This window comes from Ahaetulla prasina, chromosome 14 (assembly GCF_028640845.1).
Source record: "Ahaetulla prasina isolate Xishuangbanna chromosome 14, ASM2864084v1, whole genome shotgun sequence".
Lineage (NCBI taxonomy): Eukaryota > Metazoa > Chordata > Lepidosauria > Squamata > Colubridae > Ahaetulla > Ahaetulla prasina.
In genome coordinates this window covers 3,721,250-3,735,129 of record NC_080552.1, presented here as the reverse complement: position 1 = coordinate 3,735,129, position 13,880 = coordinate 3,721,250, and the positions used below count along the sequence as shown (strand labels likewise).

General features: G+C 46.5%; 1 protein-coding gene across 9 annotated transcripts in view; it reads left to right on the top strand.

The window, feature by feature from the left end:
- Positions 1 to 13,880, top strand: part of PKD1 (polycystin 1, transient receptor potential channel interacting) — a 231,275-nt gene that overhangs the window by 85,841 nt on the left and 131,554 nt on the right. For 8 of the 9 annotated variants that reach the window (XR_009152066.1, XM_058156873.1, XM_058156874.1 and 5 more), the window contains exons 10-14: positions 799 to 1,073; positions 2,239 to 2,988; positions 4,403 to 4,534; positions 6,923 to 7,098; positions 8,312 to 8,445. Coding sequence is in view for 8 of the 9 variants with exons in the window: in XM_058156873.1 (XP_058012856.1) it covers positions 799 to 1,073; positions 2,239 to 2,988; positions 4,403 to 4,534; positions 6,923 to 7,098; positions 8,312 to 8,445 (1,467 nt within the window). In the remaining variant the exon portion in view is untranslated. Of the gene's footprint in view, positions 1 to 798; positions 1,074 to 2,238; positions 2,989 to 4,402; positions 4,535 to 6,922; positions 7,099 to 8,311; positions 8,446 to 9,120; positions 9,188 to 13,880 lie in introns of those variants that run through there. The other variant, XM_058156880.1, reaches the window with a different exon arrangement.

Sequence of the window (13,880 nt, the reverse complement as noted above, 5' to 3'; positions counted from 1 at the left end):
AAGAACATTTCTGTAAAATACTGAGATAGCAAAGTAAGAACCAGGGCGCTAATGGCATTTTAAAGTATCATTAAAACCAGGCAGATAAAAGCCGTGGTGGGTTTAACAATCAATAATTTATGAAATTTGATTTCACACTGAGATGGGGAACTCTGTTAACTTAAGAAAAATAGAGAGATGGATTAGAAAATTAAAGTCAAGCGTTGGGGAGAAAACCTGCTATGGGAAACTGTGAGACCTTTGCTAGAGTTCTCCTCCCCTCTGAATTCGTTCCAGAGGTATTCCGACGCTGTATGATTCTACGAGCCTTAATTCACAGCGATTTATACAGGTAGTTCTCGACTTACGACCACAATTGAGCCCAACATTTTTGTTGTTAAGTGAGACATTTGTTAAGTGAGTTTTGCCCCATTTTATCTTGCGATGGTTGTTCAATGAATCACTGTACTTGATAAAGTTAGTAACGCGGTTGCTAAGTGAATCTAACTTTGCTTGTCAAAAAGGTCACTGAAGATGATCACATCACCCTGCAGTGGTCATAAGTATGAACTAGGGTGCCAAGTTTTCTTCTTCTCCAACTACTCGTACCATTTGGTCCATACTTGATAGTATTCTCTCTCTTCCTTTTCCTTTATTTCTTTCTCCCTTTATTTCTTTGTCAGTAAAACATAAATTTAACACTTTCTCAACTAGGAGTTTTTAGGGGCCAAGTTAATTTTTTCCTCTGTTTTTTTTTTGCCTTTTCTGGAAGAAGCTCAGACAAAAGCCAGTCTGTTATTTGTTCTTCCTTTCCTTCAGGTTGCAACGAGATCACGAACGTCACTGACCTCTTCCTTGTTTCCCAAGAGAATGAGACGTGGACACCAATGGACTGTCCAGTTGGCCTCCAGTGGTGCCATTCGGCCAACTCATGCCAACCACTAGGAAGCTGCTGCTGCCACCAAGAGCCGTGTGCCAACTCAACAACTCAGGCAGCTGTTGGTGTTCCTCACCCCTGCAAAAATAAATCCTGGAGCATGGAGCTTAAGACGTCACATTTTATGTTGCCCCTGGGCCCTTCCACACGGTACCTTGTAAGTGGAGTGTTCGTGGCAGAACTGATGTGTGATCAGGGTCTATTTTGTAGATACAGATGCTGCAGACGGTCATAGCTGGTTGTAAATGGCCGTAAAATTAGTTTTTTTTCAGCACCGTCTTAAGTTCAAACAGTTGCTGAACAGGTCCATAATTGAGGACTACCTGTATGATAAAGTGATTCTCTAGAGTTGCTTTCTTCTTCTTTTTTTTAATCATTCCAGAAAAAGATTTCTTAATTCTCTGAGCTGCATATATGTACCTCTTGTGCCCCAGTGCCTGCTTCTGCCTTGGGGGGAGGGGACAGTTGCAATCAAGCCACTCCCCCCCTCCCCCCACTCAGACAGACAGATTAACAGAGTTGGAAGGGACCTTGTCCAACCCCCTCCAAGCCAGAGACCCTACACCATTTCTGACAGATGGCAGTCCAGTCTCTTCTTGAAAGCTTCCAGTGATGAAGCTCCCACAACTTCTGAAGGCAACTTCTGTTCCATGGGTTGATTGGTCTCACTGTCAGAAAATTCCTCCTTATTTCCAGCTTGAATCTCTCCTTGATCAGTTTCCATCCATAATTCTGGCCTTTGGGGTGCCTTGGAAAATAACCTGACCCCCCTCCTCTCTGGGGCAGTCCCTCAAATATTGGAAGACTGCTACTATTTCTCCCCTGGTCCTTCTCTCCACTTGCCCAGTTCCTGCAACCGTTCTTCCTATGTTTTAGCCTCCAGTCCCCTAATCATCTTGGTTGCTCTTCTCTGCACTCTTTCTAGAGTCTCAACATCTTTTTTATAGTGTGGTGACCAAAACTGGATGCAGTATTCTAGGTATGGTCTTTATAGGCTTTATAGAGTGGTATTAGTACCTCACTTGATTTTGATTGTATCCTTCTGTTAATGCAATTTAGGATTGTGTTGGTTCATATTTAGCTGGTTGTCCACTGAGACTCCAAGATCCCTCTCGGAGTTACTGCTATTAACCCTGGTTTCACCCAGTCTCTATGTGTTCTTTTGGTTTTTCTTGCCTAAGACTTTACTTTTCTCTACATTGGACTACATCTACATTACACTCCCCCACTTTCCTCCAACTCTTAGCTCAGAATTAGTGAACAGGGGCCAGAGGGGCACTGTGTTTGGGAAGAATTAACTCATTGACACTTCTCTTCCATAGCTGCTCTTCAGAAGCAAGGACACCTTTGTCAAACCCAACGATACAGTGAGCGTCCAGCATGATGCCGGGCCTGGCGCTTTGCTCCTTTGCCATCCCAGCCAAAAGCCGCTTACCCAGATGAGCTATTTCACCGTCAGCTCTTCGGATTGGGACCCAGGCTGGCCTGCCCACCCCGCTCCCCAAGCCTGGCAAAACGATTCCAGGTGCCCTTTCAGGGTGCTGGCGGCTGCTGAAGAGACTGTCCCCCTCCTGCTGAGAAACCACTCCAGCGTTCACCGCCCTGGCCTTTATGAGGTGCAGGCCACAGTCCACAACAGTCTCTTCAGGAGGAACTTCTCCTGCAACTTCTGGGCTCTTTCTGCGATCTCAGGCCTCCGTGTTATTTACCCTCTGGAAAAAAGTGGCAAAGTCTACGTGGAAAGCAACAGCACGTGGCTGGTGGTGAAAATCCTTTCCGGGATGAACGCCACTTCCGGCAGGCTGGGGGGCAACCAGAGCTTCCCTTTTGGTCGGAGTTGCCCCCCAGCAGTCACTCCACTGGTGGCCGAGTGCGCAAGAGAGAGCAATGACACCTGGTTCTCTGTGATCCTGCTGGAGGGCATTGGGCACAACCTGAGCACCGTTGTGCTGTGGGCCAAGAATGCCGTGAGCTCGCAGAACGTCACTGTCAGGGTGAAAGCAGAGGACGCCATCCGAGGACTCCGTGTGATGCCAGACCCAGAGACCAGAGTCCTTCAGAACAAGCGTGTGGTGAGTGACCAGCTGCCCATTAGCCCAAGGGACACAGGACACATTAGTTTGGTGGCTTGATAATCTTTTTCCAACAAGATTTTTTTTTTTAAACGGCTCAAATTTTGTGGGTTACAGATTGAGCACAAGGTGAGGTTTCAACATGTTTTAGTTTCTTAGCTTTCCTTCCTTCCTGGGTCTTCCCAGGCCATATAATTGTGTCTGAAATAAAGGAGCAATTTGCAAAAGGCACCCAATAATGAGAATACATGTAGCTTAAGGCTGATGATGTTACCTGGATGGTAATAAAATGCCTTTTAAGTCCAGCTTCAGAGAGCCACAAGTGTCTGAGAATGTAGATAGTCATATCAGAATTCAGTTCTTGAGATGGTTTAGATCAGGGGTTTGCAAACTTGGCTCTTTTAAGACTTGTGGACTTCAACTCCCAGCAAAGCTGGCTGAGGAACTCTCGGAGTTAAAATCCACAAGTCTTAAAAGAGCCAAGTTTGCAGACCCCGTCTTAGGTGAAATCCTTATTCTGTCCTCAAAGGTGCTCCTTTGTCTGCATCTAGAATGGCCTGATGTTTTCCACTGGAAACTTCAAAAACACTACAATGGTCTGCCCCTGCAAAGTCCATTCTCCCCTTCTGCTGGAAGGTCCTTGTGGCTGTAGCAATAACAATTGCACTAGCACTTAGACTTATATAGTGCTTTGTAGTGCTTTACAAGCACTTAGCCCACTCTAAGCAGTTTACAGAGTCAGCTTTTTGCCCCCAACAATCTGGGTCCCCATTTTACTGAACTTGAAAGGATGGAAGGCTGAGTCAACCTTGAACCGGTCAAGATTGAATTCCTGGCAGTCAGCGGAGTCAGACTGCAGTCCTGCATTCTAACCCCTGAACCACCATGGTGAGAGAGAGAGTGAAGCAGAGAGCGAGTGGTAGATAGACAGAGGGATGCTAGATAGATGATAGAGAGATAAATAACAATAGCACTTATTATATACCCCCCATAGTGCTTTTGCAGCCCTCTCTAAGCGGTTTACAGAGTCAGCATATTGCCCCCAACAATCTGGGTTCCCACTTTACTGATCTTGGAAGGATGGAAGGCTGAGTCAACCTTGAGCCGGTCAGGATCGAACTGCTGGCAGTCAGCAGTGAGTTAGCCTGCAATACTGCATTCCAACCACTGCGCCACCATGGCTCCTAGCCCAGCCTTGGACATCAGCAGGAGGCTGAATATCAGAACTGCCTCTTTGACAGTTCTGGTTCCTTCTCAGGGGGGGTGGGAAAAAAAGACCTGACGATGACAGGGCTCGGCCACCAGCCCTTCAGTGTCTTATCTTGAACTTGGCCAGGACTGATGAAACAATGGTTAGCATGGATGGACAATGGTTACTCCTTCTGAAATTGCTGCTTGTGCCCCTCCACTGCAGAGCTACATCCCTGTGATGGACGCTGGGTCGGACGTCACCTTCAGGTGGAGACTGGATGACAAGAGCTCCTTTACTTTCTACAATGATGTCTTCCATGTCCTTTACCAGTCCCCAGCTGTGTACAAGCTATCGGTAAGTCCGGGCCTCCTAGTGCAGGGGTCTCCAACCTTGGCAACTTGAAGACTTGTGGACTCCAACTTTGCTGGCTGAGGAATTCTGGGAGTTGGAGTCCACAAGTCTTCAAGTTGCCAAGGTTGGAGACCCCTGCCCTAGTGACCCCCCTTTTGAGAACCAAAAACTACGGATTCCCACTTAAGACGGCCTCTTGACTGTGTGTCAGTAAGTTGTGTGTTTGTCCTTCTGTCCTTCCAAGTGGCATGCGGGATTTTAACCAAGCTTGATTTGCAGTCTGGGATGTATTGTTGTCCTCAGCAGGCAGGGATTCTGCCAAGGATCACTCTCAAGGATAGAATTCTTCCCTCGGGAATCCCAATAAAGGTTTCATTTTTTTATATATATATATATATCCTGCCAAGGGTAATGGAATAGGAATAGAAATAGGAACAGAAATAGAACACTTTATTTGACCAAGTGTGATTAGACACACAAGGAATTTGTCTCCGGTCCTGAAGCTCTCAGTATACATGCAAAGCAACAGAGTTTTTTTTTTTTTGTTTGAATTTATATCCCGCCCTTCTCCGAAGACTCAGGGGGGCTTACATTGTGTAAGGCATAAGTAATCATCATCATCCTAATAACACAAATAAAAAGGCGTAGTAAAGAAGATAAGAAAGATAGCAATAGCACTTAGACTTATATGCCCCTTCACGGTGTTTTACAGCCCTCTCTAAGCAATTTAAAGCAAGGGTCGCCAACCTTGGCAACTTTAAGCCTGGAGGACTTCAACTCCCAGAATACCCCAGCCAGCAAAGCTGGGGGATTCTGGGAGTTGAAGTCCACCAGACTTAAAGTTGCCAAGGTTGGCGACCAATAGGTCAGCCTATTGCCCCCAAGAATCTGGGTCCTCATTTGACCTTGGAAGGAGACTTAATACTTAATACTACAGCCATACAACATGGGTAAATTTACTTAGACATAAGATAGTGCTGTGAGAGTGAGGTGCTCAGCAGAACGATGGCATGGAGAGGGGGGAGCTATCTTTGTGTCTAGTTGTTTTGGCATGCAATGCCTTATAATGGTGTCTTGAAGGGAAGAGTTGAAACAGTTTATATCCAGGATGTGAGGGGTCTGTAGATATTTTCACAGCCCTCTTTCTGACCCGCTCAGTATACAGGTCTTCAACCGAAGGCAGGCTGGTTACAATTATTTTCCCTGCAGTCCTAACTATCCATGGAGTCTGTTCCTGTTCTGTTTGGTTGCTGTACCAAACCGGACAATTATAGAAATACAAATAACAGACTCAGTCATTCCTTTGTAAAATTGTATCAGCAGCTCCTGTGGCTTCTGACCTTCCTGAGCTGATGCAGGAAGAAGAACCTTCTTTGTTGCGCCTATTTAAATGATGGTTCTAATCCTGACCCACAGAAGCACGTTTAATTAATGCACCTAACAGACAATGGAAAGGTGTACAGTTTAGATTTAGCGGAAACAAACTGGTTTGTTAAACCTCAAATCCAAAATGAGCAACTGATACAAGCTAAAGGTCTTGGCTATCTCAGGGTAATTCTACCCCTTTACACCTCAGTAATTTTGAGTTTATGTACCCTTCCTCGCCCAGTTCATCAAGATTTTCTCCATATTTCAGCAGCCCTTGGGATGATAATTGTTACTTTGGCCCAAGATGGCTTGACGCTGATCTTCATATGCTGCCATTCTCACTGTCAGCTTACAAATTCTGATTCCAGGAAGAACACCCACTGACCCACCGACCCGCAATAGCTCCCGTAGCTAAAATGAGGGAGAATAATTGTCCCAGATTATCCAGGGATTGATTGATTGATTGATTGATTGATTGATTTTGTCATACAGTATATATAAGCATAAGCATGAAATAACTATACAATATATAAGCATATATATAAGTATAAGTATGAGTATGTAATAACTATATTAATTGGATATAACGAAAGGAAACAATAGGACAGGAACGGTAGGCACGCTTGTGCTCTTATGCACGCCCCTTACAGACCTTTTAGGAATGGGGTGAGGTCAATAGTAGACAGTTTTTGGTTAAAGCTTTGGGGATTTTGGGAAGAGACCACAGAGTCAGGTAGTGCATTCCAAGGATCTTCACAGCAGAATGGAAATCTTCATATGATTTCCCCTGATTTAGCATTCTGACCAAGATGCCACGCTGGGATGTGAGAAGGGATTGAAAGGAAAGCCACTTTGTGCAAAGCGGAAATAAAAAGAGAAGCAAAAGGCAGGGCGTGATCTATATAAATCCCCCTGGTGAGCTGGAGGGAAAAAGAACGATGACAATTGTGAAACCGCAGGTGCCTCCAGCTCTGTATTGTGGGGGGATGAAGTGGCAAAGCAGTTTGTCTGTGGTCTCTCCAGCTCACAGCCTCAAACAACGTCAGCAACATCACCGTCTGCTACAACATCACTGTGGAGGAGATGAACAGGATGAAGGACCTGAAGGTCTCGGAGATCTTGACCCACATCCCTCAGAACAGCAGCGTGGAACTGTCCGCAACCGTGATGGTGGATTCGGCTGTCGATGCCAGATTCCTGTGAGTTTTTCCACTGGCTCTCCAGCCACCCTTCCCCAGCATCCAAGCCAATGACTGGTCCAGAAAGACCAGTGGAAATGCCCCTTGGGAGATCTCCCAAAGGCGCTTTTTTTCAGGAGGCAACTGGTTTTTCTCTGAAGACGTTTTGCTTCTCATCCAAGAAGCTTCTTCAGCTCTGACTGGATGGTGGGGAATGGAAGGATTTATACCCCTTGCAGACAGCTGGGCATTGGCATCCTTTTAGCGACTTGTTAGGATCACCTGGAGGTTCACCTGTGTCCTCAGGGTCACCTGAGTGGTGCAAATGGGTGTGGAACCTTTTTGGAACTGCTGAAAGGACTGTGTTATAAAGAGGAGATAGATGATGTCGTATCCCTCCCCCTCTGTTGAGGAGGGGGGGCGCTGTTCAATTTGGACATAGATGGCCTCTTTGACCCCTCTTTCACACCAGTGGTCCTCTCTGTCTGAAATGTGGAACTCTGCTGTCTTCAAAGAGTGGCCTTTGTCTTTTAAATGCAGATGGACCACTGAATCTACTCCAGATGGGTTTGTTCTCTTACGTTGTGCCATGTGTTTACTGACAACTATGACATGGATGACTGAGAATCTCCATCGATCTTTGAGAGATGCAACCTTTAAAACTGTGCAGGGAAAAGTCACTCTGTGCCTTTTATTTTTACACATCTTTTATACACCTTTTTAGGGATGCAGTGGCTCAGGGGCTAGGACGTTGAGCTTGTCGATCGAAAGGTCGGCAGCTCGGCGGTTCAAATCCCTAGTGCTGCCGTGTAACGGGGTGAGCTCCCGTGACTTGTCCCAGCTTCTGCCAACCTAGCAGTTTCGAAAGCACGTAAAAATGCAAGTAGAAAAAATAGGGACCACCTTTGGTGGGAAGGGAACAGTGTTCCGTGCGCCTTTGGCGTTGAGTCATGCTGGCCACATGACCATGGAGACGTCTTCGGACAGCGCTGGCTCTTTGGCTTTGAAACGGAAATGAGCACCGCCCCCTAGAGTCAGCAACGATTACTGCGTATGTGCGAGGGGAACCTTTACCTTTATCTTTATACACCTTTTATACACAATCCAGTAGAGAGAAGTTCCCTCAGGATGGGCTCCAGTCTTTTCTACTTTGGCCCAAAAAGGGACGTTGAACTCAGAGTTAACAACTGACCTGTTGCTCTTCAACTGACCTTCTCATTTTCTGACTCCTCAGGTGGGACTTTGGTGATGGTGACCAAGCCATTTTGGAGTTTTATCCTCCCTATAATGAATCCTTCCTGAAGCCAGATCCCAAGATCCACCAGGTGCAAATTGGGCACAATCTATCCCATGTCTACCAAGACCCAGGTAAGAAATTCTTTGGATATTTGAAATAAAAATCAAATAGGATCCACACTTCCAGCAGCCTCCGTATCTCTTCAGCGAATCATGATTAAGTAAACTATGCACAGATATTTGGGGAGAGGGGACCAACTCAAAGCAGTGGAAGGAAGGGTCAGGCTGCAGGCTGCATTGAAGTTAACTTAAAATGCCCTAATACAGGGGTCCCCAACCCCTGGGCCATGGCTTGTTCAGAACTGGGCCGTAGAAGTGGCGGGCGAGCACCCATGTGTCTGCAGCCCCACTTGTGCGCACACTCAGCCGCCACTCGTGTGGAACCATCCCTTCTCCCTATGCACCAGTCTACAGAGCTGGAAAGACTGTAGACCAGGGGTCTGCAAACTTGGCTCTTTTAAGAGCAAAGCTGGCTGAGAAACTCTGGGAGTTGAAGTCCACAAGTCTTAAAAGAGCCAAGTTTGCAGACCCCTGTTGTAGACCATTGTTCTAATAGGATTACTGCCACAATAATTAACAACCCATCTGAAGCTAAAACTGAGGCAGAGCCAAAGGCTTTCAGCTTCACAGGCAGTCCTAAGGCCACGGATCTGCACCCTGAGCCTCTTTTCCTTGCTTAAATTGGCTAATGTTTCTTTTCTCTTTTTACTTTCTCTCTTTTCCTGTTCTTCTCACCACCTCCTCCAGCGGCAGCACCTTTCTCTTGTCCTTCCTTCTCTTCCATCGTATTGGGTGACTGTCCTGCCATCCTCAGGTAGCCCTTTCATAACTCTTGCAGTGGTTGTCAACATCGTCATATATCCTGACCTGGCTAGATTGCAGAGTTTGGGGTTTGGATAGGAGAAATCGGGTTGAGAGAGAGGGCAAAGGGGAGCACATTCGGCAGTGTTTCACAACCTTGGCAAGTTTAACACGGGTGGACTTCAACTCCCAGAATTCCCCAGCCAGCATGTCTAAACCAGGACAGGAAAAGAGACCTGCATTGGGAAGGTGGTCTGACATCCTGCAAAATAACCTTCGCTGCCTTACTAGCCAGCATCATTGTGCGTTGCTCGTTGTGGTTTGCAACCTGCAGATAATGTCATTATTGTTTATCCGTCTGTTTGTGTGCTTGTAGCATATTTATTTGCACATCAGGTGCTGCTGTGTGTCTTGGGGAGAGGGGAAAGGGGGACCCCCAGCTTCCTTTATAATACAACATAATATCCCATGGTCATTACCGCAGTTATAATATAACATAATAACAGAGTTGGAAGGGACCTTGGAGGTCTTCTAGTTCAACCCCCTGCCCAGGCAGGAACCCCCTTTCTGCCTTGGTTCTCTCAATAGCAAAAAGAGGAGGAGGGTTGATGAAGTGAAGCCGAAGATGGGCAGAGAAAGACTCAATTGCCAGCAGGGAAAATTTCTGAAAGCATAGAAATTTAGCTTATACACCTATATTTTGGAGGGATTTGGCTTACTTTATAAGCAAATTGGGGTGGTGATTTAATTTAGAGTGCAGAGAGTCCTCATTTAGCAACTATTTGAAGATGGAACTGAGGGACATTTACAACCCAGATTCAAAGTTGTGACAAGTTTCACCCCCACCCCAATAGTCACAAGACTGTATTTTGGGCACTTGGCAACTAACTCATAATTAGGGATGTTTGAAACATCCCATGGTCATTACCGCAGTTTATTTTGTTTTTTTAAAAACTGGTGTTTATTTCTGATTTCTGGCAAAAGAAACACTTATTGCGGACAATGGATTCAATTAATGAACGCTCTGTTCACTTAATGACCTCCGTGAATCACTTAGCGACCAGCACAACTGACAACTGTGATTTTTATTTATTTATTTATCAAAATTCTAAGCTGCCCATCCCGCCAAGGCTTACTTTGGAGTTACATATAAACATGGAAATAAAACGTAAATCCTTCTGTTTGATAATTAGCTGTGGTCCATTTGTAGCTCTCAGATTTCTTGCTGATGAATGGATGAATGCTGTTCAGGGCCATCGGTGGCGGATGAGTGAAAAAAAGCCAAGGCAGTGACTTCCTTTGTGCAGTTCCAACCACTATCTTGATATTTTTGATCTCCCTGTAAATTCCTGATTCCTGTTTCCTCTTCTCGCTGCAAAATTTAATGAGAAACGTAGTTTCAGAATTAGTATGAGTCACTTGGTAAGGTGTCAAGGGGACTTCATAGGTCAACCTCAGGATTGGGATTCTCTCCCACAGAAACTTTAGGGAAATTTCAGTTATGGAAAGGAAGGGGAAAGAAGTCCAAGGGATTATCTAGAACAGGGGTCTCCAACCTTGGCAATTTTAAGACTTGTGGACTTCAACTCCCAGAATTCCTCAGCCAGGAAAGCTGACTGAGGAATTCTGGGAGTTGAAGTCCACAAGTCTTAAAATTACCAAGGTTGGAGACCCCTGATCTAGAATAAACTCCATTTCATTGAGGGCCACATCAGGGTTGTGTTTGACCTCGGGGGGTGGGGGTGGCCAGGGTATGTGGCCAGCTCGATGTCACTCGTGGCTGGGGCACCTGTAGTGGTCCATGTTGTGCCTCGTCCGCTTTCCCCGCAGCCGGGCCCGTCTTAGCTGCTTCTGAACACTGAGGAATGTCCTAGCATGCCTCCCGGCCCAGCCCTGGCTCCATGCCCAGACAGGCCGAGGAAGAAGAAGCGCCTCCAGCCCCCAGTCCTGGCTCCATGCCCAGGCAAACGGAGCAATAGACCCCTCCCCCTCCCCCACAGCATGTGAGCCTGAGGAAGGTCAATTACCAACAGCTGCAGACTGGAGTGACCCTCGCTTCAGGAGAATTGATAGGCGGCGTCAACAGAAGGAAGGGAGGGGCAGGCCTGGATAAGTGCTGAGTCATGGAGCCACACCCCATGGCCTATATAAAGAATCTGCTTTCTGGCATTCTCTGAGTCAGGCAAAGTCTACCTTATCTTGCTGAAGTCACTTTCTGGTCTCCTGCCTGCCTTGAGAACTTTGCTAGGACTTTGGCAGAGCTGCAGAGGCACGCTTGATTCGGACTTCCCTGACCCGGTTGTCAGCGGAGGAGTGGGACACAACAATGTGATTCTCTTGGGAGTTTGATGGAGGTGGCGGCTTCCACTGGATGCCTCCCAGCAGAGACACCAGGCAGGCCGTGCTTTAATCCCCAGGCCGGATCCAGTTCGCAGGCCTTGAGTTTGACACCTTTGATCTAGGAAAAGGGTGCTGCCAATCAGATTGTATTTGCAATTATCCAGTTTGGGGAATTTTATGACAGGGGTGTCAACCTCAAGGCCCATGGGCCGGATCCAGCCCTCAGGGTGCTTAGATCTGGCCCACGGGCCACCCTGGAAACAGCGAAGGACTGACTGCCCGCAGTGCCTCTGCCAGCAAAAACAGAATTTGGGGGGGGGGGGGGCACCCGTTTTCTCTGGCAGAGCGTTGCAGGAGGCCATCGCAGCTGGAAATGGAGCTTGGGAGTCGTTTTTTGCTGGCAGAGCGCTCAGGCCACCACAGATGCCCCCGACACGAGTAATGTCAAGCTGGCCACGCCCACCTTGGCCACACCCAGCCTGGCCCCCAAGGTCAGACACATCCCTGATGCGTCCCTCAACGAAATTGAGTTTGACACCCTTGTTTCAAACAAAGATTCAGAGCAGCCGAGCGTGTTTATTTATTTGATTAGACTTATGTGTTTTTCTCATAATTGACTTGACAGAGCAGCTTACAATCCTGCCATGTGCAAATAGAATTAAAAACAACTAAGAAATAGAACCATAAATCAATAAACTAAATTAATTTAATAAATTAAATTAATGAAATATTCCAAGGCTGAGGAGCCATAGAAACTCAGGGAATCGTATATTCTCAGGTAGTGGTGATTTCATTCATCCTCCCACCCCCGCCCCGGAGAAAAGGCCTGTTGAACCAAACCAGTTTTGATAGCCTTCCTAATCCTCCAAAGTTGAGACAAGTGAAAACGTGGAGGATGTTATTCCAGGGAAGGGAAGTAGCACTCAATGCCAATAAATGAGAATACAAACTTCCCAGATCACATGAAAATAAAACCAAATGTCTGCTCCAAATTCTGAGCTAAGGAAAAAACCACGAAGAAGAAACAGATGTGCTCAGTCGGTTCCCTTTCTGCCCTAATGGACAGTTTCCTTCTCTTTGCTTTCATCCATTCAATCTTGTCTTTTCCTTACTGGGAGGGACAGTTGCAATTTCATGCGTGGCTCAGAGGCAGGCTGAAGGGGGCTAGGACAACTCACCATGGCCGACTTGTCCCGGCCAACTCACTGTGAGATAAGTCGCCATGGGACAATTCAATGCGTGTGTCAAAGTTCCAAATGATAACTCCATATAAAGCAGACTCTGAGGCAGGCAAGTTCCTCAAAGAACAATTTTATTGGAGATATCATATTGGCATAAACCGGTGAAAACCAACTCTGAAAGTTCCCGCAATTTTCACCTGATTAAAAAGTGAAAGTTCCCCCTTTCCCCAGAAAATCCCTCCCAAAGCAGTCACATTGTCCAATCAAGGTGCTTGATGGTCCCATGGTAACTGGTAACATGGTAACTCCTCTTCTCCCCATCTATCTGTTGGTTCCCACAGAAAACTATTTTGTTTTGACCCCCATCTAACTATGTCCCCCCTCCCTATCCCTTCTTCACACTGTGGCAACTCTGAATCCTCAAAGATGGCCCCAGTCAAGTTCACTTCAGAGTTGACGGTGTGATAATCAAGAAAGGTACAAGCGAATTGCAGCAGGCCTTGTCTTGCTTTAGGTGTGACCCTTCTCAGGTTAGAGGTCCTTGAGGCTGGGTGCAGTTCCCTTGTCCTTCTCTTGAATTATCCCACATTGAATTGTCCAATGGCGAGTTGGCCATGACAAGTTGCCTCGTTCTGGGCTGCAGCGAGAGAATTATTGGTCATCTCAATTTGCTATTCCTGAGGCAAAGAATCAAATCAAATCCTATTCCAGATAAGAACATCTGGAGTGGGGCAATAAAACGGGTTTCTTAGAAATCAGTAGGCCTTCCTTCTGTGTTCTGTTTCCCTCTCCCAATACTCCCAACAAAAAGTCAGTCAAAGGCCTTCTTTTCAAGTTTATGTACATTTGGCTGGATTCCTTCTGGCACAGAGATGTTCTGGTCACATCTACCCACGCGCCTGCCAAGTCTCTGGAGATAACTAGGAAATTACAGATAAGGCAAGAGTCACTCACGAACATATTCTTCCCTCCATTGAAACAGTTTGCCCGTGCAAATTCACTGCTTTGTCTAAGACAAAAAGCCAGGAAGCTCCGCCTCCTGCTTTATAGCCCCTGTGGGTGTCACTCCGTGACTCATCATTCTCTGACCTTGTCCCAACGCCTCCTCTGCTGCGTGCTCCGGTCACGTTTGCGCAGTCTCGCATCAAGCCAAGATTGTTCTTGGGGCGTTGCCAAATCAGAAGA